The sequence below is a fragment of the Bos javanicus genome, chromosome X (assembly GCF_032452875.1).
Source record: "Bos javanicus breed banteng chromosome X, ARS-OSU_banteng_1.0, whole genome shotgun sequence".
In the NCBI taxonomy this organism is placed as follows: Eukaryota; Metazoa; Chordata; class Mammalia; order Artiodactyla; family Bovidae; genus Bos; species Bos javanicus.
The window spans coordinates 133,505,639-133,531,666 of record NC_083897.1 but is presented as its reverse complement, the minus strand read 5'-3'; the positions used below and the strand labels follow the sequence as shown (position 1 = coordinate 133,531,666).

General features: G+C 41.0%; 1 protein-coding gene across 1 annotated transcript in view; it reads left to right on the top strand.

Moving 5' to 3' along the window:
* Positions 1–25,444, top strand: part of TXLNG (taxilin gamma) — a 44,159-nt gene extending 18,715 nt beyond the window's left edge. Inside the window, exons 2-10 of the mRNA XM_061408066.1 lie at positions 1,520–1,823; positions 4,265–4,356; positions 8,514–8,684; positions 9,910–10,104; positions 12,610–12,729; positions 14,392–14,466; positions 19,662–19,754; positions 21,290–21,385; positions 22,247–25,444. Coding sequence (XP_061264050.1) covers positions 1,520–1,823; positions 4,265–4,356; positions 8,514–8,684; positions 9,910–10,104; positions 12,610–12,729; positions 14,392–14,466; positions 19,662–19,754; positions 21,290–21,385; positions 22,247–22,537 — 1,437 coding nt within the window. The 3' untranslated portion in view covers positions 22,538–25,444. The remainder of the gene's footprint in view (positions 1–1,519; positions 1,824–4,264; positions 4,357–8,513; positions 8,685–9,909; positions 10,105–12,609; positions 12,730–14,391; positions 14,467–19,661; positions 19,755–21,289; positions 21,386–22,246) is intronic.
* Positions 25,445–26,028: the final 584 nt, after the last annotated feature.

The following is a 26,028-nucleotide window of genomic DNA, read 5'->3' as shown; positions in this document are numbered from 1 at the left end:
TATATATTTATATATATATATATATCTCCACTCTTTATCTTCGATTCTTTTTCATATAGGTCATTACAGAGTATTGAATAGAGTTAGAGTTCTCTGTGCTATACAGTGGGTCCTTTTTTATCTATTTTATATTTAGTAGCATGTATATGTCAATCCCAAACTCCCAGTTTATCTTCCTCTCCCTTTTCCTGCTCGTAACCATAAGTTTGTTTTCAACATCTGTGACTCTACTTCTGTTTTGTGAATAAGTTCACTGGTACCCATTTTTTAAATCCCACATATAAGCGATATCATGTTATATTTGTCTTTCCGTGTCTGACTGACTTCACTCAGTATGACATTCTCTAGGTCCATCCATGTTGCTGCAGTTGGCATATTTCATTCTTTTTTTTTATGGTTAATATTCCAGTGTATATATACATACAACGTCTTCTTTACCCATTCCGCTGTTGACAGACTTTTAGGTGCTTCTGTGTCTTGGCTATTTAAATAGTGCTGCATCGAACATCGTGGTGCATGTATCTTTTCAAATTATGGTTTTCTCTGGATATAGTCCCAGCAGTGGGATTGTTAGATCATATGGTAGCTCTGTTTTAGTTTCTTAAGGAACCTCCATGCTGTTCTCCATAGTGGCTGTGCCAGTTTGCATTCCCACCAACAGTGTAGGAGGACTCCCTCTTCTCTACACCCTCTCTAGCATGTGTGGGCTTCCCTGGTGGCTCAGCTGGTAAAGAACCCACTTGCAATGCGGGAGACCTGGGTTTGATCCCTGGGTTGGGAAGATCCCCTGCAGAAGTGAAAGGCTACCCACTCCAGTATTCTGGCCTGGAGAATTTCAGGAACTGTATAGTCCATAGGGTCGCTAAGAGTCAGACACGACTAAGTGACTTTCACTTTCACTTTCTCCAGCATGTATTGTTTGCAGATTTTTTGATGATGGCCATTCTGACTGATGTGAAGTGGTACCTCATTGTGGTTTTGATGTTACTCTAATCAGTTAGTGTTGTTGAGCATCTTTTCATGTGCTTTTTGGCCATCTTAACTTGTATTTTCTTACTCTTTACAGTTAGGTCACCTCTCATAGAAGCTTGGGAGAAGGCAATGGCACCCCACTCCAGTACTCTTGCCCGGAAAATCCCATGGGCAGAGGAGCCTGGTGGGCTGCAGTCCATGGGGTCGCTAAGAGTCAGACCCGACTGAGCGACTTCACTTTCACTTTCCACTTTCATGTATTAGAGAAGGAAATGGCAACCCACTCCAGTGTTCTTGCCTGGAGAATCCCAGGGACCGGGGAGCCTGGTGGGCTGCCGTCTCTGGGGTCGCACAGAGTCGGACACGACTGAAGTGACTTAGCAGTAGCAGCATAGAAGCTTAGAAACTACCATATTTACATCAATTTTACAAATGACTAAGAAAGAAAAAAGCTGTCAACCTGTGGTGTGTAATTGATTGTAAACACTGATTACATTTAATTTACTCCCCCTCTCCCATCTTTTTTTCTCCTCTCCCTTCCCTCTAGTTTGTGATTGGCACAATGGAAGAAGCTGGAATGTGCGGGCTTGGGGTGAAAGCGGACATGCTGCATAACTCTCAGTCCAATGATATTCTTCAACATCAAGACTCACACTGTGGTAGTACAAGTAACAAGCATTCCTTGGAAGAGGATGCACGCAGTGACTTTATAACAAAGGGCAGGAGTTTGGTGAGCCCGGCGTACTGCACACGGGAGTCACGGGAGGAAATTCCCGGGCGAGAGGCTCGAACAGATCCCCCTGATGGCCAGCAGGATTCAGAGTGCAGCAGGAGCAAAGACAAAGCCTTAGGTAATGGCCTCATCGCCTCTGCTTGGGGCTTGCACGCTTCACATGTTGCTCCTTTGACCTGTGTTTCCAGCAGCACAGGCACTGATGGATAAACACGGCAGTGTCGAGAGTGATGCTGCTCAGCTACACTTCGGTCATTCTCAGCGAGGCAGGTGGCCTGTTGCTGCAGTGGCATGTAGGGGCCAAGGTAGCAGAGGAGGAATTACTTCTCTCTGGGTAGTCAGGAATGGGCTTTCGTGGAGGAAATCTGGGGGACAACTTGACAGAAGTAGTATTTTTGGGTGGAGGGGTCAGGGGGGTCATGCTGCCTTGCTTGTAGGATGTTAGTTCCCCCACCAGGGGTTGAACTTATGCCCTTAGCAGTGCAAGTGGAGAGTCATAACCACTGAACCACCAGAGAGTTCCCACCCAGAAGTAGTATTTGACTTGCCTTGTTTGCATCTTTAATGTAGTCTGACCAAAATTTACTGTGAAAACTATAGATTTATTTGATCATTTTATTTCAAACCTAGTCACAAAACTTTAGAGATGTATAGTTCAGGAAGTGGGTGAAGACTGGGTTTTCAAGAATATGTTTTCTTTTTCCTGTTGTGTTTGAGATTTAGGACTAAGATTGTGGTATGGTAAATCTCATTAGGAAATCTGATTTTCCCTTTTATTTTAAGGTTACTGGTTGTTCCTAAGTTTTTCATACTTGTTCTACCTGAGATAACAGTGTTTTATTTGTTTGGTTTTCTATATGTTGAGTTGGAATGATCTTCCTTATTAAATCCATTTTTTGTTAACTTGGAGAACTTAAAAATTTGTAGAAATATGAAAAAAATCTTAATTCCTTGCAAACAAGACAAATTTCTTCAAAATCAGCCACCCCAGTTAAATGTGTAAAAGCAGGAGTCTTAGAAAGTTACATATCATGTTACCATATGACACAGCAGTTCTACCTCTGGTTATATTTCCAAGAGAGTTGAAAACGTGTGCACACAAAATCGTATTTTGGAGTGCTTGAGTGCTCAGCCATAGAAAGGAATGTATCCTGATATGCAGGTGGGTGAACCTTGAAGATAATAAGAGAAAGCAAACAGACACAAATGGCCAAAAATTACACAGTTGCACTTCATATGAAATATCTAGAATTGGCAAATCCACAGAAACAGAAAGTAGAGTAGTAGCTAACAGGGGCCTGGAGGAGGGAGCCTGGGGAGTGACTGCTCACTGGCATGGGATTTCTTTTTGTGGTGATGAGCATGTTCTAAAGTTAGACAGTGGTGATAGTTGTACAACTTTGTGATAATCCTCAATTGTTCACTTTAAAAGGGTGAATTTTATGGTCTGTCAATTGTATCTCAGAAAAAAACAGTGAATTTTCATAAAAATTGCAGGTTACCTTATTATTTCTAATTGTATTCAATGATCATATTTAGTCATTTCTTTAAAAATTCTTACTGATCTTGGGCCAAGTGAGAAAGGATTTATTACTCAAATTTTCTGTGGACAGGAAAGCATTCTGTTTTGAAGTTAGCCTGCTTGTTTTCATCATAGCAATCTGTACACCGTATATACCAAAGTCATGTTCAATATACATAATATATTTTTTCACCACACTACATGGCCTTAGTTCCCCAACCAGGGATTGAACCCCTACCCCCTACAGTAGAAGCATGGAGTCTTAACCACTGGACCACCAGGCAAGTCCCCCACATACGTATTTTTAATGAAATACCCTTCAGAAAGAGTGAACATTTAAAAAAATAAAAATGGTACCTACTACCCAGCTGAAGAAATAAAATGTATCACTTATTTTAAAACACCATTTGTTCCCTCCTATCTCAGCCACCTGCTTCTCCCTGCCAGAGTCCTTAAAATAATACTGTGTTCAGCTCTTTTTCCCAAGGGAAGTGCCATCTTGACATCCTTTTTTTTTTTTTTTTAATACTAAATTTGGTTAACACATGGAACATGCTTGCTAAGTCATGAGAAGTTATTTAAATTGCTCAAAGGAAAAGATCTGTGTCACCAGTGATTATGAGCGTCTTAGATAGGCAGAGAGTACCAGCCAAAATTCCCTTTGAACTTCCTTCTGTATTCGTACTTGGTCAGGAGGAAGCTTTTAAAAATATTTTGCCCTTTGTAACTTGCCCTTTGTCTTAACTTGGATATCAGTAATTAAGGGAATTTTTAAGCCTTCAGCACGTTCTTTTCACAGATAGCTCACAGTGTTATTGAGTGGAGAAATTTGGGGTAGAGATGGGGAGGAAGGGGTGCCTGCTGATCCAGATTTTAAAAATAGCTTTCTTAATTTAGCTAGTAAATCTCTTATTTCTAGCTATGGGCATAAATTATTTTACTCTGGATGTCAGAACATAGGAAGTGCTACTTAGAATTAACAGGTTAGATTTGATCACATTCTTCTGGGACTTCTTTCTTATTTTTTTAATCACCAGGAAAAGAAGTCTTATTATTGATGCAAGCCCTAAACACTCTTTCAACTCCAGAAGAGAAGCTGGCAGCTCTCTGTAAGAAATATGCTGATCTTGTGAGTATTGAATCAAAGGGGTGAGGCCCATATAAAATATAGCAAAATGTGTATGTGCTTGATAAGCTTTTTAAAATGATTTTGACATAGCTTTAAATGTAAAATTGTATTTTACTCCATAATTGAAGAGAATCTGATTTCTTGTGGCTTTTCTTTTTTTGCTTCTATGACTTCATTTTATAAGATAACACATTTATAGAGCATTATAATGCTATAGATACAGCATAGATTTTTTTTTTTGAAACTCAATCTTAGAGTATTTCTAAGTCTACCTTTCCATTCCTGTGTTGTGATATTTTAAATGCCAGTCATTGGAGGGTAGTGGTTCCTGTATTTAACTTTTTCCAAGGGAATTCTAGAGATAAAGGCTCTTAACCATTGGGATTGAAATAATTGTGAGTTAGGTGAGAGTCTACTAAAACAATACTGTGTCTCGGAAATATTTATTTAGCATCCACTATGTGCCAGGCATTCCTTTTTCCATCTTTCAAAGAAATTAACCTCATTTGTTCTGCCCCTATGTTATTTTAAGTCACATTAATTCCCTTTGTAAAATTATGAAAGCACTCTCAATATGGAAACTCTGCTGTCCTTTTTAAGTTGAGGAATAGGAAAGCCATAAAGCCCTTTGAAGTAAGAGCTGTTGGAAACTTTTAGAATGAGTGGTTCTAATATGCTAAATTACTATCTTTTGTGAAATACTTAGGTGAATTATCACAGACAATTTTTATACATTTTCATCTGTTGTTAAGGCAGTTATTCCATGTTGTAAACACTACTTTGTGTCAGTGACCAGCTTTGAAAATGAATTATTGCTCAAAGAATTACAGGTGTATTTATTTACAAATGAGTCTGTATGCCTCCACTTAGCTGGCATTCAGCAGTCTGGCACCTTCTGTTTGGAGCAGTGGGAAGCCCCACGCATCAATAAAAAGAGCCCAGAACATTCACAGGTGTGAAGAGTGCAGAAAACACAAGGAGGTCAGATTGCTGGCTTCAGGAACATTGGTTGTGGAAGACAGTCCTGTTGGTTTTATCCACATGAAGAGAATTGTGTGAGAAGTGGTGGAAAAAGAAGACAAGGGAAAAGAGAAAAAAGCAACATAGCAGATCAGCTGCTTGACCCAGTGTTGGGACAACAGCAGACAGCCACACGTGGATTAGCAGAAGGGGCAGATGGTGGTCTCAGCAGTCCTTCCGAGGCTCACACAGATGTTGGGACTTTGGTTGTTCAAAAGCACATTGTTATTCTCTGGAGCCTGAGAGTCTGCATTTTAACAGGCTCCCACGTGAGGTTGATGATGGTGCTTTCAGCTTCTTGGATAGCACTGCTAAGTAGCAAGGGTCTAAGTTGTTTTCTTCGTGGCATTTGTTTTGTGTGTGTGTGTGTGTGTGTGTGTGTGGTGTGGCATGGTTACTTTTTTAAAAGCACCAGTAATGGCTACATTCATTTTGGGATGTGACACGTACGTACATTTGGGATGTTGCTCAGTGAGCAACCTCTCTTTGATTTAGATTTGTGCCGAACATATGAAGGACGAAATGTGTGCTGTTTTCAAAAAATGTTATCAAGCTTTGTTTCTTGATACAAAACTCATTTTTTAAAAGAAGGTAGAGCATATAGATTATACAGCAGTGAGACCATCGAGGGAGTAGCCTTCTTCCCAAGGATTACTCCAGAAACTTCCATTTTGCCATCACAGTCCTCTGTCGTTTTTGTCACAGCTTCATCTGACATCACTGGCGCTTGTGGCTGCCACGTTCACCGGATAACATGGGTTTATGAAATCACCACATTTCACTGGCCAAGTGTGGGTCCTGTAACATGGTCCTTAAGTACATAATGGTGTTGTTCTTTCCCGTTCCTTAGTTGTGTACATTATTATAGCATAATAATAAATCTTGATTACCTGGTTGGGTAGGTATATCTTCTTTTCATCAGAAGTGTCTTGGATATTCTTGACACTTTACTTCTATAAAATTTTAGATTCTTAGAAGCTTATTAGTTCCATGGGAAAAAACACCCCTTGGGGATTTTGAAGAGCATCTTATATAAACTATAGTTGCATTTAAGGAGAATTATACCATCCTTCAGAAATTAATGGAGCTTAAAAACTGGATATCCTTATGTGGAAAAAAAATGAAATTAGATCCTTAAACACCATATGCAGTGATGAATTCCAAATGGATTAAGAACCTAAAATTTTAGATATTGTTTAGGTTTATTTAAATACATTAACAGACAAATATTTTACCAAACTTGGATTAAGAGGAGCATTTTTTATGACACAAAAAGCACTACTGGAGACAACATCTCAGAAATTGGCTCTATTGAAATTAAGACTTTCTCTTCATCAGAAGACACTTTAAAAGAGAGGGAGAAGACACATCACAAACTGGGGAGAACATATTTTCAACAAATAATAACCAACAGAAGATTCTATGTCAGGAATAGCTAGGGAAAATCTACAAATGAATATGATACAGACAATCAGCCCAGTGGAAAACTGGGCCAGACACGTGTAAGAGGTATTTCATAGAAGTGGAAAAACATCAAGATGTGAAGATATCTTAACATAAAGGTACATAAATATACGAGGGATATTTGACCTTATGAATACTCAGAAATGCAAATCGAAGCCACAGCGAGATGCTACTTTGTGTCCATTATAAGTGGCATAAATGAAGAAAGGTGATTGATGTTTTAGAGAAGAAGTACATCTATTTGATCTCTTATAAGTTGCTGGTGGGGGAGTAAATGTGCCTGCTGCTCGGGAAAGCTGTGTCCTTGTCATGTGCAACAGAACATTTAGAAATCATTTCCCCAAAACCCTAGTTCTAGGTTCGTACCCAGAAGAAATTCTTGCGTGGCGTGTATTACACCAGGAAGCACACGTGTGAGAACGTGCAAATTGTAATGGCACCTGGAAACCACCCAAATGCCTACTGACAAGAGACTGGGTCAACAAAGTGTGTTGTGTGCTGTATTTTTTTTTTTAAGTGAAATATTATGTAACCTGTGGGCCAAAGCCTGCAAGGCTTGTTTTTGTACTGCCCACAAGCTAAGAATGGGTTAAATGCTGTTTAAAAGACAACGACAGCAAAACAGGCAAAGCCTAAAATATTTCCTTTGTGGCCACTTACAGAGTTTGTTTGCTGGTCCCTGCTCTGTAGCTACACGCAAAGGAGCGAGATGAGTCCTGGCAGTGTAATCTGTAGCTGTGCTGTCCGAAACAGTAGCCACTAGCCACATGTGGCCATTTAAGCTTGAATTCATTTAAAGAAAATTTTAAAATGGGGTTTCTTGGTTGCAGTAGCAAATAAAGTCAAAAAAACTAAAATCAAAACAAGTTCTTTTAGGACACCGCACGGATGACATAAAATACCAGGAATAGCAAAGGAAGGGACCCCAGGATTCAGGATTGTGGTTACCTTGAATGGGGGAGGCCAAGGGGAGTTCCAGTTCTCAGTGGAGTTATTGATAGTGTGTGCAGATCCTGCCGCCCCCCATCTCCTGAGTAAGATTATGAGGGTATTTTACAAAAAATTATTTTCTGGCGGGAATTTCCATAAAGGTGTCTTTAATAGCTGTAAGCATCTCGCTTGCAAGGATGCTTGGTGTTTTGAGAGGCCACAAGGTGTCGCTCTTGCTCTTGAAATAGTGACTCAGCATCCTTTCCTTCTTCAGTGATAGGTCAGTAAAGCTGCCATCTTATCTGTTAGTGTTGGTTTAACCTTGAAACAGACACATTTGCTCCAAACCTACAAGTGGGAGGAGAGTGATTCCCCTCCCACTTGCAAGGAACACTGATTGCTGCTTATTAAGTTCTTAATTTGGAGGATCAGTTTAATAAAGTAGCTTGAGTGTGTTTTTCAAGAAAGTAAAACATTATGGTGTTGATTCCTGAAAAGCTGTCCAAAACATCATTTTTTGTTTTTAATAAATAAGTGAAGGACTGAAGATTGTTTTTCTCCTACGCTAAATCATTTGCTTACTTTCTTACCATAGCATAGCACGAAACAATTTAAATAAAATATTACACTACAATACTGTGGGTTTTGGGAAATGTATTCCATGGTTCTTACTGTAATTCTTCCAGCCATCACTCAAAGGTTTTCACTGTATTTCCTAAATGTAAAGTGCTTGTTAATTTTAGCTGGAGGAGAGCAGGAACGTTCAGAAGCAAATGAAGATTCTGCAGAAGAAGCAAGCCCAGATCATGAAAGAGAAAGTTCATTTGCAGAGTGAACACAGCAAGGCTATCTTGGCAAGAAGCAAGCTCGAGTCTCTTTGCAGGGAACTTCAGCGTCACAATAAGACGTTAAAGGTGAGTTGGTTCCTTTTTCTGTTTTTCAGGAGAGACTGACTTAGCTGAATTTATAGTCACCGTGTATCTATTTGAACTTAATCCTTGTGTCTCCTTGGAGACAGCCGCCATTCTATTTTGCTTGGCCTGATGCTTCTTACCACACCTCGTACTTGCTCATGGAGAATATAGATGAGGTTGATGTTTAGACCACAGCTTTCCTGCTAAGAGCCATGGCTTAGAAAGCTCAAATTTTCAGTTTCTGGCTGAGCACTGAAGTCATTTTTTAGCATGTGTGAAATGTGGACCGAAATGAGTAGGAGCAGACTTGAGGGAAGGGAAAGGCCCCATTGAGCTCCTCAAGGGCTGTTCACTGGCTGCATTGCCAGCTGCCCTTGCCCATTCCAGCTCCCCATTGACAAGTAGAAGAACACTTATTCCTTGGTTGATTAAAAGATGAGGCAGTGGGTACCCAAAAGGTAGTTGGTACCAATAAGGGAAGAAGAGAAAGGGGCAGGGATGCAGGTGGGCCTGTCCTCATGTGACTGAGCGGGATCGCTCATCAGACTCCCCCAGCACGCCAGACACCCAAGGTCCTAGAACACAGGAATAGGAACCCTCAGGAAATGGACCTTCACCTGATGGGGAAGCCGTTAGTTTTTCTTTGTTTTTGAATCCTTGGATTTCATTGTTCATGAAACTAGGTAGTATTTTCCCCATAGCAGCAAATTCACTTTGATTGGACTGATAATGCTGTAGACACCTAAAGGTCTCTTAGCACTTGTATCTCAGCAAGAGTTGGGACTAAGCTTTTAAGATACATGTTCCTTTTGCCCCTTGCTGTCTAGGGAGTAGAAGGGATAACCCCGAAAATAAGGTGCAAGAAGGGATTTCCCTCTTCAGGCTGATTTGAGATGCTGCCCTGTGAGACCAGTGAGAGCAGGTATTTGGGAAGCCTGCGTGGAGGTAGCTGGCTGCCTGGGGAAGCTCCTTCGTCTCAGCACGGTGGGCTTTAGATGGCCACAGAGCACTTTAGAGCGGGGCAGCCTGTGTCTCTGATTATCTGTTTAGGAGAACCTGGTTGCTTTCAAATGAGAGCCTTCCAGTCGTAAATAAAGGGAAGGAATTCCAGTTTAGAAGCACCACTCCAGGGCAGCAAGCAGTGAACCCCCATGGCAGCAGTGTCTTTTGTGAGCATCTTATGTCTAGGTCTGTACCATTAACAGAAATTTTTTGGGGTAATAAGGAAGAAAATATGCAGCAGGCCAGAGAGGAGGAAGAAAGACGAAAAGAAGCCACTGCACACTTCCAAATCACTTTGAATGAAATCCAGGCCCAGCTGGAGCAACATGACATGCACAACGCCAAGCTCCGCCAGGAGAACATCGAGCTGGGCGAGAAGCTGAAGAAGCTCATTGAGCAGTACGCGCTGCGGGAGGAGGTAGGGGCGACCAGGTGTTTAGGCGACGCTAGCGGGGACTGTCCCCTGTCACGATGAACCAGAACCATTCACTGAAGCACTCATTCTGGGGTGTTTTAGAACCTTTATGCACGTGTAGTGGAATCCTTTCCTCGCAGGATTCTTAGGGATGGCCCAGAAATCACTGGATTTGGGTCTGTGAAGCAATTTCTTGGAGACAGTATTAAGCACAACTTGTCTTCCATGTGATTCTGGAAGATTATGACTTGGGCATAGATTCCCACCCCCCTTATCTAGACTAAAAATGAGTAAATACCTGGCCCCCAAATATGCTGTATTTTAGACATCTGTAATAATCTATAAGGTCTACACTACCATTGCATCCTGGAGAAGGAAATGGCAACCCACTCCAGTTTTCTTGCCTGGAGAATCCCCATGGACAGCGGAGCTGGCGGGCCACAGTCCATGGGGTCACAAAGAGTCGGACATGACTAAGTGACTAAGCACCATTGCATTATACCTGTGTTTCAATTTTTTTTTAATGGGGGTTTTATACCATTTGGGGGAGGAAAAAAAGAACCTGTTTCTAAACCTTTTTACACCTAGTTGAAGTAAAAAATTTACTGGAAGAATCTCTGGCTGCTTATCTTGGTCGCTGGCCTCCAAACTAAGACTTGTACAAGCTAGTTGGGAAGTCTGGGTATGGTGTCTAGATTAAATGCAAATAGATGATCATGTGCTTTTTAAAATTCCTCCCTTTTAGAGGTCAAATGGGTAGGAATAAAGGGTTAGGTTTTTTAAATGAACGATACCCTGCCTTTTAAGTTAGTAAAACATTGTTCTCTTATGTGTGTTGTATCACTTACACAGATAGATTAAAAGACCTGATTTTAAAAACAGATTGTGGCATCTCTTTGGGTTATTTTATCCAATTTTCAAGGCAAATTTTAGATTCTATTAATTTAGAGTTTTACATATGGCCCTTCAAAAACTTAGTTTTTAAAAAGGTTTTCTATCACTTTCGATGCTTTTTGCTTACCTTTTTTATTCTTATCATTATGGAAAATTACAAAGAAGAGTAGAGACTGTTATCACCTGGTGTTAGCAGATGAAACTATAGTTTCAGCTATATTCCCATCACTTCCTCCTGGGTTATTATGAAGCAAATCCAAGGTATCAGTCCATTCATGTATATTTTGAGGGTGGACCTCATCAAGATGAGGGATTTGTTTTTAGGTGTGACTAGCATACTATACTGCTGCTGCTGCTGCTAAGTCGCTTCAGTCGTGTCCAACTCTGTGTGACTCCATAGATGGCAGCCCACCAGGCTCCCCGTCCCTGGGATTCTCCAGGCAAGAACACTGGAGTGGGTTGCCATTTCCTTTTCCAATGCATGAAAGTGAAAAGTTAAAGTGAAATCGCTCAGTCGTGTCCGACTCTTAGTGACCCCATGGACTGCAGCCTACCAGGGTCCTCCATCCATGGGATTTTCCAGGCAAGAATACTGGAGTGGGGTGCCATTGCCTTCTCCAGCATACTATATTCACACCTAAAAAATTTATTTATATAATATTAAAATCTAGTCATCATTTAAATTTTTTTGGTTGTCTCCATCCTTTTTTAAAAAAAGAGAAACAAGCTATTTGAATCAAGATCCAAATAAAACCCATCTGTTTTATGGTTGATGTGTCTCAAATCTCTAAAGATTTCCTTTTCTTTTTTTAAGTTCTTAGTGTGTTTATTTAAGAAACATTTTTTGTCCTAGAGAATAAACTTTCTATAGGATTATAAAACTCTCACTTTTCTTAAAATTATTCTTTTAGTTTTGTTGTTTAATATGACAATGATATAGAAAATCTGCAAGCTATGTATATTTAAATCACATTACTGTGAGCCTTATTCAAGTATTATTGAATGTTCTTTCCTTGGTCAGAGAGAGATGTTCTGATGACTTTATCATACATAAATAACCACTAAATACTTTCACCTGGAAATAATAATGACCTTTTGCCAAATGTATCTGGTAAGTGGCAGGTACCAAGCACCTTACACAGTACCACCATTGCACTGGCATTTACAACTTTGCATTGTTCGTATGGCTCCCCCCAGAGAGGGGAGAATTTGATTGGTGCCATTCCTCCTGTAACAGCATTCTGCCTCCAACTGAGAAATCAGGAAATTTTAATGGGGAGAAAAAACTATCCAGGAATTATGTGTATGATGGATGAGTTTAACAGTTTGATCTCCTTAGCCATCTTTTTCTGGATACAGTTTGAGCTTCATTTTCACCTTAGGGCTGAAATAGGAGGTACAGGGCAGCTACTGAGGCGCCGATGGGCCATCTCCAGAGGGAGGCGTGTTGAGCACAGGCTGCTGCCAGCACAGCTCTCAGACAGGCTCCCACTGGTGTTAGCCCTGGCAGGAAGAGCAGCCTCACAAGTGAGGTCTTGTAACTTGTCTCATGTGTCCTTGTCATTCTGTCCCTCTTCTCATGAAGTGACGGAAGAAATTGTCCTTTCCCCATAGCACATTGATAAAGTATTCAAGCATAAGGAACTGCAGCAACAACTTGTGGACGCCAAACTGCAGCAGACGACACAGCTGATAAAAGAAGCTGATGAGAAACATCAGAGAGAGCGAGAGTTTGTAAGTGCTATTTCTTAAAAAAAGAAATGATGGCCAAAATTGTGACCAAAGCCATTCTGCGTTTCAGGTAGCACTAGGTGCTAATTTTTTTGTTCTAGATTATAAAGGGCACGTGTGTTAGAAAGCATTAGCCTTTTCTTTGTATTCAACTTTACATACAGAAGATACACTGGAGGAATTAGACCAACTTAGTACAAAGACCTGTATTCATTGTACTTTTCTGTGTTTGGAATATTTATTTCACTTTTTAGATAATGCCTACCAAGTTTAAGGATTATACCAGTATTTAGCACATTATATTCGAGAATTCATTTTAATAGCAAGTTTTACAAACATGGATGTCCTATTGATACATACTGTTAGATTTTGTTTCCAAACAGGTAACTTGAAACTAGGGAAGTTGTTTATTCTAGTATACTTTTCTGATAAAAATTTAACAGAATTCTCTACACCCTAATCACTCAGCATTATTCCCAGAATATGTACTCAGATTATGTTGTCTGTCAATAATTGTGAGTACAGTGGAATCTCATTGGGTATATATACTTAATACATGCAAATTCAACTTTACCTGCTTAACCAAAAAATAAAGTCAGAAGAAGTGGTTACAGTAATGAAAAGTGTCCCATGCAGCTTTCACTCAAGTCCCTTAGGCCCCAAGGTGAGCCAAATATGAAGACTCGGATCCCAGTGGGGCCTCATGATGAGAACGTGTCATGCTGAGTGCAAGTCTAGGGTTAAGAGAGATGTATTTTTTGCACAGCGTCTACTTTCACATGAACTGACAGTGCCATCCTCTGCATAATTGAAGAGACAGTTGTCGTTTCCCCAGTTGGAGTAGAAATGTCATACATGCACACATGATGCGTGTATTTCTGGTTGTTTTTAAAGACTTTTCAAGACTAATGGACTAAGTGTGACATTTTACTTCAGGAACTGAATTTTACAGCTGCCTACTACATTGTAATTTCATGATATAATTTTCTTAAACTCAAGTATATAAATTAAAGCTTCCATTCTATTAGTCTCCCCCACTTGAAAAAAAAAAAAAAAGTGATCAGAAACCAGTTCTCTGATTTCATTGTTTTTGCTCCCTACCCTCTCACTCTGCCTCATCTTGCCTCTCGTGGAGCAGAAGGGCTTTCTAATTTTTCTTTTTTCCGTACTGTGTGGCATGTGGGATCTTAGTTCCCTGACCAGGGATCAAACCTGTGTTCCTCATGGTGGAAGAACAGTGTCTTAACCACTGCACTGCCAGGGAAGTTCCAGGGAGACTTTCTGAATGACCCAGATAATGTCAAGATTCCCACCCATATTTTCTGCTAGACATATTTTCTGTTAGACTTCTAATTGTTTTCATCTAAAAAAATACAATTTAACCCTGAGTTTTATAAACTTGTTATTAGGCCTCATAGGTACTTTCTCTAAGGAATAAAAGTGTATTCCTACATTTGTGAATGTTAACAGTGGAACAAATCAAAGATACAGGTATTTAGCAATTGATGTGACAGATTATTTGATTCATAGATGTAGTAATATCAACTTTTTCATGATCTAACATCTCATGGTTCTTGCTAAAAAAGCCCAACTATCTGGATATTGGACCTTGTAGTCATCTTTTAATTACTATTAGTATTTTGCCAGAATGTTTCTGTTTTCTAGTTATTAAAAGAAGCAACGGAATCAAGACACAAATATGAACAAATGAAACAACAAGAAATACAACTAAAACAGCAGGTAACTTGACAGCGGGGGTGGTAGAATTTGTAAGGGGAAAAAAAAAAATCTATGGTTCGTTTGACATGTACCTTGAATCTCGTCTCAGATGCTTTTGCTTGTTCCCAGCAGACCTGAGAGTGGACCACACGTCCCTCTTGGAGTTTTCCTCTTCATTTAGGGTGACCCCCTCCACCTGACCTGCCTAGGACCTTCCTGGTTTAAAGTCCTGAGTCCCAGGAACCAGGCAGATGGGACAGTTGGCCCCACTGTCTGCAGGGCCCTAACTGTAGCTAGCCACCATGCTGTGTGAGATCTCTGGTACTGACCCCCTTTCTCCTCACCCTCTGCCTCTGACAACCACCGTTCTATTCTGTTTCTTTGTGTTTCGCTTTTTAAGATTGTACATGTGAGTGAGATCATACAGTATCTAGTATTTGTCTCTCTGTGTCTCACTTATTTCACTTAGCATAATGCCCTCAAAGTCCATCTGTGTGGTCACACATTGTAAGATTTTCTTCTTATGGCTGCACAATATTCCATTGTGTATGTATACCACACATTTTTTAAAAATTTCTTTTTGACTGTGCCACATGGCATGCAGGATCTTAGTTCCTCAGCCAAGGTTCCAATCCATGCCCCCTGCAGTGGAAGCACAGAGTCTCAACTAAACTACCAGGGAAGTCCGTATACCACATCCTCTTTATACATTTATCTGTTGATGGACACTTAGGTTTCTTTCATACCTTGGCAATTCTGAATAACGCAGATTAGGAACACCAGAGTGCAGATACCTGAGATCCTATTTTCATTTCTTTTGGATACATACCTAGAAGCAGAATTTCTGAATAACGTGATAGTTCTGTTTTGAAGTTTTTGAGGAGCCTTTTTACTGTTTTCTGTAGTGGCTGCACCAATTTAATCCACCAGCGGTGCACAAGAGTTCTTTTTTCTCTACACTCTCACCCGCACTTGTTATCTCTTGTCTTTTTTGTTTTAGCCAATCTGACAGGTGGTTTTGATTTGTATTTCCCTGATAACTTGTGACAATTGAACATCTTTTCATGTACTTGTTGGCCATTTTTATGTCTTTGGGAAAATGTCTATTCAAATCCTCTGCTGGTTTTTTAATTAGATTTTTACAAATTTTAATTAATTTTGCTATTGAATTGTATGAGTGTCTTATATATTTTGGATATTAATCCTTTATCAGATACATATGGTTTGCAGATATTGTCTCCCATTCTGTGTGTTGCCTTTCCACTCTGGATTGTTTTTTGTGTAGAAGCTTTTTAGCTCAGTGTAGTCCCACGTGTTGATTTTTGCTTTTGTTGCTCTTGCTTTTGATGTCTTATCCAAAAATTCATTGCCAAAACCGCTGTCAAGGAGCTTTTTACCTATGTTTTCTTCTAGGAGTTTACAGTTTAAGATCTTTTTAAGTTCTTAACCTATTTCAAGTTAATTTTTGTGAATGGTATGAGATAACAGCCTAGTTTCATTCTTCTGCATATGGTTATCCAATTTTCCCAATACCTTTTATTGAAGATACTGTCCTTTTCCCATTGAGTATTCTTGATTCCCTTGTCAAATATTATTAACCGTATTTGTGAGGGTTTATTTTGGGGCTCTCATTTTTTTTCTTTTTTGTGGTTCCATACAAATTCTAGGATTATTTTTTCTATTTCTTTGGAAAATGCCATTGGAATCTTGATAGGGCTTTAACTAGTATAGACATTTTTTAATGATACTGACTCTTCTGATCCATGAACACAGAGTATCTTTCCACTTATTTTTGTCTTGACTTTCTTTTTTCTTTTTCAGATGTTTTGTCAGTGTATAGAAACACAACTTATTTCTGTGTATTGATTTTGTGTTCTGAAACCTTACTGAATTTATTCTACCAGTTTTTTGGTGGGGTCTTCAGGATTTTCTGTATATGAGATCATGTCATCAGCAAAGAGTTTTGCATCTTCCTTTCTGATCTGTATGCTGTTTATTTTTTGTCTAATTGCACAGGCTAGGAATTTCACTATTGTGTTGAACAGAAGTGGTGATAGTGGGCATCTTTGTCTTATTCCTGATTTTAGAGGGAAAGCTTTCAACCTTTCACTGACTCTTGGGTATGATGTTAGCTAAGGGTATGTCATATATGACCTTTATTATCTTGTGTTCCCTCCTTGTACCTAGTTTGTTGAAATTTTTTCTTTTCTTTTTCCGTACCACACAGCTTGTGGAATCTTAGTTCCCTGACCAGGAATTGCATCAGTACCCGCAGCAATGAAAGCACAGGGGCCTAACCACTGGACTGCCAGGGAATTTCCCATTGAGCTTTTTTTATTGAGCATTTTTATCATGAATGGTGTTGAGTTTTACCAAATGCATTTCCTGCATCTGTTGAGATGATCATATGATTTGTCTTTCATTCTATTCTGTTAATGTGATATATTTATTGATTTGCCTATTTGAACCATCCTTGTAGTTTTCTTATCTGGCCTGTACTGTCTTTTGGTACCAGGGCAATGCTGACCTCGTAGAATGAGTTTGGGAGTATTCCCTTCTCTTTACTTTTTGAGACGAGTTTGATAAGAATTGGTATTAGTTCTTTCAGTGTTTGGTAGAATTTACCCATGAAGCTGTCTGGGCTTTTAGGCTTTGCTTTGTTGCCTCCCCACTTTTTAATCCAGACCCCTTAGGATTGTTCTAATGCAGTCTTTCTCTGTGTGTGCCTTGTGTGGAAGAAGGGTAACAGATGCTTCATCCCTACTCAAAAAAGAGGTGCAGGAAGGAATTCCCATGTCTTTACAGACAGGTGAAATTAGGTATTTGTAGCAATAATTCATCCTTTCTCAGAAAAGGTTAGCTAGATGATGAAAAATGTATTACTCATTTTGAAAGTTTATCATGTAACAAGTTTCTTTAACGTATGAACTCTAGACTCGTTCTAAAACGCAGACTGGCCTGAATCTTTATGAACACATCTTTCTTTTCTTTTAAATTGTTTATTTATGGATGCACTGGGTCTGCATTGCTGCACTCAGGCTTTCTCTAGTTGCGGCGAGCAGGGGCTACTCTTCACTGCGGATTCTCTTGTTGTGGAGTACAGGCTCTAGGTCCCTGGGCCCAGTCGCCCCATGGCATGTTCCTGGAGCAGGGATCGATCCCCTGACCCTTGTGTTAGCAGGATTCTTGACCACTGGACTACTATGGAAGCCCTGAACACATCTTTTGAGTGCTCTTGGTCTTTGAGCATGTTTTACTATGTGGTGACACTCATTTCCTGAAAAGCTAGCCTAACTTAAAGTGACAGTTGGAGAAGTCTTTTGAACTTTCCACCATAAATTATTGTGCTACAGTGCTTCTAGGAAATTTGAACCCCTTATTAGCCCTATAAAGTCAGTTGTCCATGTAAACGGAGAAGAGAATCGATGTGGAAAACATATAAAAAGTCTATATATGGCTTCAGAAGATGGACTTTAACGCAAGGCCCCAGAGGGCCCTTCTACCGAGTTCACAGCAGCTCAAGTTCTGTTGTACTCTTAGGAGTGCAGCTTCTCTTGTCTGTGATGGCTATTGTCCTGAGTCATGTTATTTGATCATTACTGTTTCCTTTGCTGCCACCTCCTTTTCTGCTCCCACATGTGCGGTTCTTCCCAAGGGTCGATCTTGTCCTCTGTTCTTGTTTGCCATGTCCGTTTCCAGGCTTTGTTGATGAACTCTTCATCTTATTGGTGTGTTTTGACCACCGTTTTGTAATCTAGGCTCCTACGTCCAAGATGGTAGTTGTCACATATTGATTACCCAGAGGGGGGCAGCACTGAACTCTGATGGGACAGTCCACCCAGATGTTCCGTATTCGATAAAAACAGACCATTCTAAGAATCTCCCTCAAGTGCCAGGACTGCTCTGTCCACCCGCCTGAGCCTCATCGCCGTTCCCGACCCCAGGCCAGCAGCCCAGAGACTCTGTCACCGTGCGCCCCTCTATGAGCTGCTCTGTGCAGAAATCCTCTGTGCTCTTCTCTTGGCCCTGAAATTTCTATTCATCCTGGCCCCTGGCCTCACCCTTCCACGGGCACGCTTTGGCTGTCTTATCATCACCTCCTCTGGCCTGATGCCACTGGTAGCTTCGCCTTAGGTCTGCATCTCCTCAGCCAGCAGAGCTGGCCTCTGTCTTGCTACCAGCCTCCCCGCTCTGTGCCGGCAATCGCCCCTCCCCTCCCTGGTCACGGCTTCTCTCTGCTGCTATGAACACAGCACTGCTGAAGGTGGAAAGGCGTCGCTGATACTGCTTCTTGGCCTCTGGTGGTCTTTTATTCTCTTCTGCTTTCTTTGTATGTACTGTGTGATCTTGAGCAAAGCACTTTATTCCTCTGGGCCTGTTTACTCATCCTAAACTAATGCAATTACATTAGGTGGACTCTTAGGGTTCCTTCCTTGTCTGAAATGAAAAAATTCAGCCTGCCCTTGAGACCTAGCTCTGGCTTCAGCCACAAGCAGCAATTTTTTTCTGACCCTTCCCGTGCCTTCTCCAGCCCTGGCTTCTGTGAATTCCTATCCTGTGGGAGGAAAAAGTGACTCGTGTTCCACATTTTGCTTGCCTTGTCAGTTGGTGTTATTTTCCCAGCTAGAATAAAAATTCCTTCAGGTTGGGAGTTAAAAGAAATATTGATGTTTATACCTCTTTTATCTTTTTTCCTCTTAACTATACTCCCACTGAATTCTTTCTCTGCCAACCAAACCAGTTCTTTGGTTTCTGTTTCATTATCTTGCCTGCGTTAAAAAAGAGATATCTCTGATATCAAGCTAAGAACTATGCAGGTGGTATTCCAAAAGAATGATCTTTTTTCAAGGATCAGTTTTTCAAATATAAGGAAAGGAGGTATTTCATAAAGGATTTGTTATATGAAATTTAAAAGCTATTCCACCTCCTTCAGTTTTTATTATAATTGGTGGAATGGAGCTAATATTTGTATATTTTAAACACTTAAATATAAAGATGGTGAGATCAACATAACCGCCTAAGTTTTAGTGCATTTCAGTAGGTTCTTAGAACTGCAGCCATTGATGTCTGGGATTGAGGATTGGGTGTGCATCTATTCTTATTTCTGTCACTTAGAACAGGTAACTAATGTTTAACCATGTTATGTTCTTTTTGAAAGTCTGAGATTTTAAATCATTTACCTAGACATCTAAATTATTCATACTTGTTTTCTGTAGCTTTCTCTTTATATGGATAAGTTTGAAGAATTCCAGACTACCATGGCAAAAAGCAATGAACTGTTTACAACCTTCCGGCAGGAAATGGAAAAGGTATTTTCCTATTTTAAGTGGAGTATTTGCCTAAAAGGGACTTTATATAATAAGCCGTTTTAAGCATGTTCATGGCCTGGGTGCGTTCCTGTTTTTATGGTGCTCTCTTCCTCTCTTCCGATCCTCCGGTGGCGGCGTATCCTGTCACTGTGCCCCCAGTAGTACCACATGTAGCTAGTGCCCTCTAGGCCACCAAAGTTAACTCCTCTATTAAATACAATTTGTTGTTAGCAATAAAGTGGTTTATTTTTTGTTTGTTGTGTCTGTTGTATTGGCTTCAGGTGATATCCCCCAACCCTCCTCCAATCCTTTTCACAAAGCATGGTGTCCTTGAAGAGTAAAGTATTTAATGACAAGCCAAGCTCAGAATGCTAGCTACGTATTTTGGTTGGTTGATAATCATTGGTATTTCTACCTTTTTAGGTTTCTTTTTTTCTTTTATACTCCCACTAAATTCTTTCTCCCTCCACCAGAGTGATTTTTTGGGCTCTGGTTCTTTTTCCTGCCTACAATAAGGAGAGCTGTATCCTGGATATTAAACTAAGACCCAGTGTCTATACCTGTGCCCATGCGTCCATCCTTACACCGGGGGCTTTTAGGGGTGGAAGCATAGGGGGAGATGCTTCCCCCTGCCACCACCAGAGGGAGATGGTGGTGGCAGGACCGTGGCCCTGGGCTAAAGGTCCACAGTGTGACTGGAGGCGAGTTCTGTGCCCTTTCTCTGCCTTCCTCCTTACAAATATCAGAAATGCTTGCCCTTCATAAAGTGGCGTATTTCAGGCAGTGCTTGGCGGGGGCAAGGGCTCTGGTGACCCCCTTCAGGTATCAGGGGAACCCAGAGACTGTGGCCAGAGGCATGGCAACAGTGGGGGGGGGCGGGGCGGGCGGGCGGTTGTCCTTGTGCCAGCTCGTTGGCGCCAGAGTGAAATCTCGTCCTGAATTTCTGAAAACTGGGCTTTGGCGGTGTTGGTTAAGAACATTCCTCTGATTTTTGGATCCATTTTATTTTTTAGCAAAACCTGAAGCGGTGGGTCGTCATCGTATTAGGGAAGCTGGTTAATGACTTTTCCCTGGTCCCCGGTCCCCTCTGCTGCTTCTGGTTCCCAGATGGCTGCAGCCTCTGAGGTTGGGGTGGAGGCGAGCTCTCCATCTTGAGGAGGGGGAACCTCATTCCTTCCAAGAATCACATGAAGTTGTTAATGCACAGAAAATTCAGGAACAGATGTTTTTGGTACAACTTGGGAAGGAGGATGGTTGCTCTTGGCCCAAGCGAGCGCTGAGTGTGCTGGTGGGCAGCTTCCACCAGGTGTCGCTGCCTCTGAAAAATGAGGGGCTGAGATGTGTTTTTCTCATTGTATGAACCCCGCTTTGGCCACCACCACCCTGGGAGTTGGAGAGATGAGCTCTACCCACCCCCAACACTGCACCCAGCGGTACTCTGGGGTGGGCAGGGAGGACCGGTCAGGGTTTGGGGTTGGCTGTAGAGATAAGAAACGGCATTTTGAATTTAAATTTGCAATTGTGTCAATTCACAGATGACAAAGAAAATTAAAAAACTGGAAAAAGAAACAATCGTATGGCGGACCAAGTGGGAAAACAATAACAAAGCACTTCTGCAAATGGCTGAAGAGGTGAGGTGGCTTCCCGCGAGGAGGGTGTGATTAGTTCAGGTTAGGGAAGCACGCCACCTTGCCACACTGCTGTCACAGTTGAGGACTGGCCAGAGCTGGGCAGAGAGGGGTGGTGCTGAGTGCAGTCTGTCCCGTCAGGACTTAGGCTGTAGGGAGGACCCTGAGTGAGGTGTTGGGTTTCCTACCACCCAGCCTGCTACAATCCCCAGCTTGTAAGACCTGAGTTGCTGGGCTCCAGCAAGTTTGATTCACTTGGTGTGGGGGTCAGGGAATCTGCCTTTTCGCCAGGCACCCACCTGGCTGGATCAGGTTTCTCAGTGGGAGCACAGGCCACCAACTCGGGTGCCTGTCTCTACCTTAAGTCCTTACAAAAAAGCAGCATAGTACTTTCTGCCAGTCTTACAAAGCTGAGGTTTGCAAACACTAAATAACACACCCTGAATCTTGTTCTCATCTGAGGACTGGTAAAATGAGAGAAATATATATGGAAATGAGTTCTGTTTTTAAGCAAGCCCTTATTTTATCTGCTAGTCTTTGGTGGTGAATATCTTGAATTTCCTTATTAATTTATCAATACAGAATGTTATTAAAGGTAGACTGGTGTGTTTTTTTTTTTTTACTTTGCTTCTTTTTAAGAAACATGACAGAGGGATTTTCATTTTGTCACATCAGAAGCATGTTAACTGGTGTCCATAGTTAAGTGTGCAGAACACAGCTAGCTGGATGTTAGGAAGTGTTTGAAGAAATTGAACATGTTCAGGTGACCCAACAAGTGGCTCAAAAGACTTAATTTGTTGTATCCAGTAATGTAATTCATATTCAGTTAGGTTAAATAAACCCTGCCTTTTCTCCTTTTTATAGAAAACTGTCCGAGATAAAGAGTACAAGGCCTTTCAAATAAAACTGGAACGGCTGGAGAAGCTGTGCCGGGCTCTGCAGACAGAGAGGAACGAGCTCAACGAGAAGGTGGAGGTGCTGAAGGAGCAGGTGTCCGGGAGGGCGGCAGGTGGAGGCCCAGCACCACCCGAGGCCCAGCCCTGCGCCACCTCGGCTCCTCCCGAGGAGTCCGGTGCCACCTGGCAGAGTGCCGCCCGGGTTATCCCTGAGGCCGGGTCCCTGGGAGCCGGGCCCGGCATCGAGTCAGTTGACTGAGACCAAGTATGATCACTGTATTGAGAGTTCTATTTTGTGTATAACTTCCTCTGTTAGTAGTAACTTGGTTTTGTGGTGAAAATTTTCTTACTTTTTCTACCATATCTGTATTTTCTTAGAACTACTGGACTTAAGTGGTACAGGAGGCTGCTTGGCAGGTTTGAATAGTTTTACTCTAACATTTTCCTCAGCCATGTTGCACATCTGCCTCATTCCCCTTCATCAGAATGCATGTGCTCATTGCCTTTTTCCCTCTCCCTTGCTCCTTGCACAGAATTTTGTCTGAATTAAAATTTCATTCACCAGGGCTGACCATTACAAGGGAACTTTGTTCTGATAATGGTTCCTTCTTTTTTCCTTCTTCTTTTGGCTGTGCTTTGTGGCCTGTGGGATCTTAGTTCCCCAACCAGGGATTGAACTCGTACTCTCGGCAATGAAGGCACCGTGTCCTAACCACTGGACCGCCAGTGAACTCCCTGATAATGGTTCCTTGATGTGAAAACAATATTCATTTAAATATCTACCCCTGCCAAGAATATAACTCAAAAAAAAAAAAAAAGGAAAATCAAGATGATTCAGTTCAGTCACTCAGTCGCGTCTGACTCTTTGCAACCCCATGGACTGTATGTAGCACGCAAGGCCTCCCTGTCCATCTAAATGCCAATAAAACTGAAGGCTTGGGTCAGAAACAAGCACAGCATATTTGATTCAAATTAGCTTTTTGATACATCACTTGACAAATTGAGATGTCCGCAAGCCTAGAACTTCTGTTTTGGCAGAATATTGTACATAGAGGTATAATTTAAACAAAGTAGTATATATAGGCAAATTATTGGAGAAACAGGCTTACTGTTTATGTGACTAAAAAATAGTCCCATCACCGTTTTCAGGTTAGAAGCGCCTGGTTGGACCACCTGAAAGCCTACAGGGTGGGCAGCCTGGTGGTTTGCTTTTCAGTTGGGATTTTGGGTGCACATCCTCCACTTCCCATGGAGAATTGCCACTAACAGTCCTTTGTCAGTTTAAGACAATGAGGGTAAACCATTGTGTAGCTTTTCTTAAGCAGAAGTCCCTCCACTACTTTCTGGCTACTTGAAAGTTGGTGCCCAACTATTCTGAGTCCAACTAGCACAGTTCTCCAGGGTTTTTAAAAGGGAATTTTAATTATGAACATGCTAGCTGAAACTGATTTTATTTCATGTCTAAAACAGACTGGAACCAGCGTTTTTAATTTAAAGGAAATGTGGCAGAGAGCTAAGTAGCCAGGATCTATTTATTACTTACGCTTTTCAGTCTGTTTCTCACCCTTTTCGTAGTTTTTATTCTTTTTTATGGAAAAACAAAACAGTATTATCAAGGTGTCTACACTTGGAATGGGGGACTTCGGAAATGTAGCACATCACTTTTGGATTTGCTCTTTCATAACTTCCCTTTGTTCTTCACAATGTCAAATGTGGTCGAGTTTATACACATCATTAACCAGGCTGCACTGACAAGATTTGACTTTGTCCCTGGTATAATTTGCATTGAAATACTTTATGAAATAAAAAGGTTCTACTAGAACTGATGTTAGCACATTCCACTGAGCAAAACTATCAAACTGACACTTCTTGAATTGCTTACTGGACTGAACAAACTCTTCTGTCCAGTTAGAAGGGTTTTTCTCTTTGTTAAAGTTTTATTTGTCCTGTCACATTCGTGGTCTAAACTGGGTTGAAAGAATTGAAAATTGTCGGCAACAGCGCCTGGAGTGGAGGATTACGTCTAAGCTTCCACCATTGGTCATGTTAATCAAAGGGCCAGACAGTGGAGGAAAAGAAACCCACTGTTATCTAATTACTGTCAAAATGAGTCGGAAGCAAAAACAAACATCCTTCTCCAACAGCCTTTTATAAACACCACCTTTGGCTACTAAATGAAATATTGGACTCATTTCCCTGAGAGGAAATGGAGGTATATATCAGAACTATACTCTACTGTAAAATTAGTACTAATGGTCCCATTTCACAAGCGCTCTGCTGGATGTACAGCTCTTACTGTCTTAAGCCATTTGTGTAGCCGCCACGTTTCTTTGTGGTGCTTGTCCTGTGTGGAAGAGCGTAAAGCTCGGACCTGTTGCATATTTTCAAGGGCTTTATAAAGCGATGTGATTAACAGTACTTGGCCTGCTGCTTTTGGCTTGCTATGTATTTTTAGCTAGATGCTCTCATGGTGTTTAAAGGACATGGATTCTGTCTGGGTGCATTTGGTATCCTTTCAGAATCTTTCCTCTCATTACCCTGTGAATAAATACGAATGGGACCCTCTGAGGAGGACACGCTCCTAGGGCAATCACCTCGCCAGCCCAGCATTGTGGCTTTGTAGCACGCTCCATTTCTACCACATTCTAGAACACAGATGCTACTAAGGCTGGCCCAGGAAAGATCAAATGTCAAATTTGCTTCAACTGCATTTGTTGCACCATCATGGAGTCTTGATGTGTATTATTTATAGTGGCAGGAGACTCCAAGGAATAGAGAAAACTTGGGTCTTGGATAATGGACCATTTCATCCTCAGACTTGTAGGAGTACATTTCTTGGTCTCGAGACCAGTATTTTTTAGTTATGTATGCAACTGCCTTTATTACACCTGGTTATCAATTCAATTCTCAGGTGTTGCAGAAAAATCTACCTCTTTCAGACTGTAGATGGAAATAACTGTGAAAAAATGATGCAGATATCTTCTAGTTTGTGCTAAACACACTGCTTTATTTTTACAGCCCACGTCTTTCATGAGGATACGAATTGTTTAAGAGGCAGTCTTGTTTTGCTTTTCAAAGACATTTTGTAGAGATTTTTCACTAATGTGAATCTGATTTTATCTACTCAATTCTGTATAGATTAAGTAAATATGTATGATAAATTTAACAGCTTCTGTGTATTTTGTTGCCTGTGTGACCTTAATGTCTATCAAATCCAAAGACAGTTGTAGATACTGTCCTTGTGCCTTAAAAGGTAGTTTCATTATTGTATGACTTAAGAAAAAAGGGCTGGTACCCCAGCCACTCTGGCTGGGGACAGAAAACAAGTTTTATGTAGCCAGACATGTTAGGACTTTTTTTTAACCTCTAAAACAGAGGACTAGGAAAATCTGCACTGTAGCTGTCGTCAAAGCTTTAAAAATCCAGAAGGACTATAGATTTCTTCAGTTTGGCCAACTCTTAGCACATTCCAAGGTGCTACTTATCTGACTAGCAGAGTGTATGTACACAGAGGCACATAGGAAAGACCTTAGTTGATGGTGAGCAAAAGTATTTAACCACACACACACAAAAACGAAAATAATAAGTATTTAAGCACAATCATAAGGAGTTGGCAAGCTTTTTCTGTAAGTCAAAAGTAGTTTAGGATTAGTGTGCTGCTTTTTTCCCAAACAACCTTTAAAAATCAATGTAGAGAATTCCCTGGCAGTTCAGTGGTTAAGACTCAGCACTTTCACTGCCTGGGGCCCA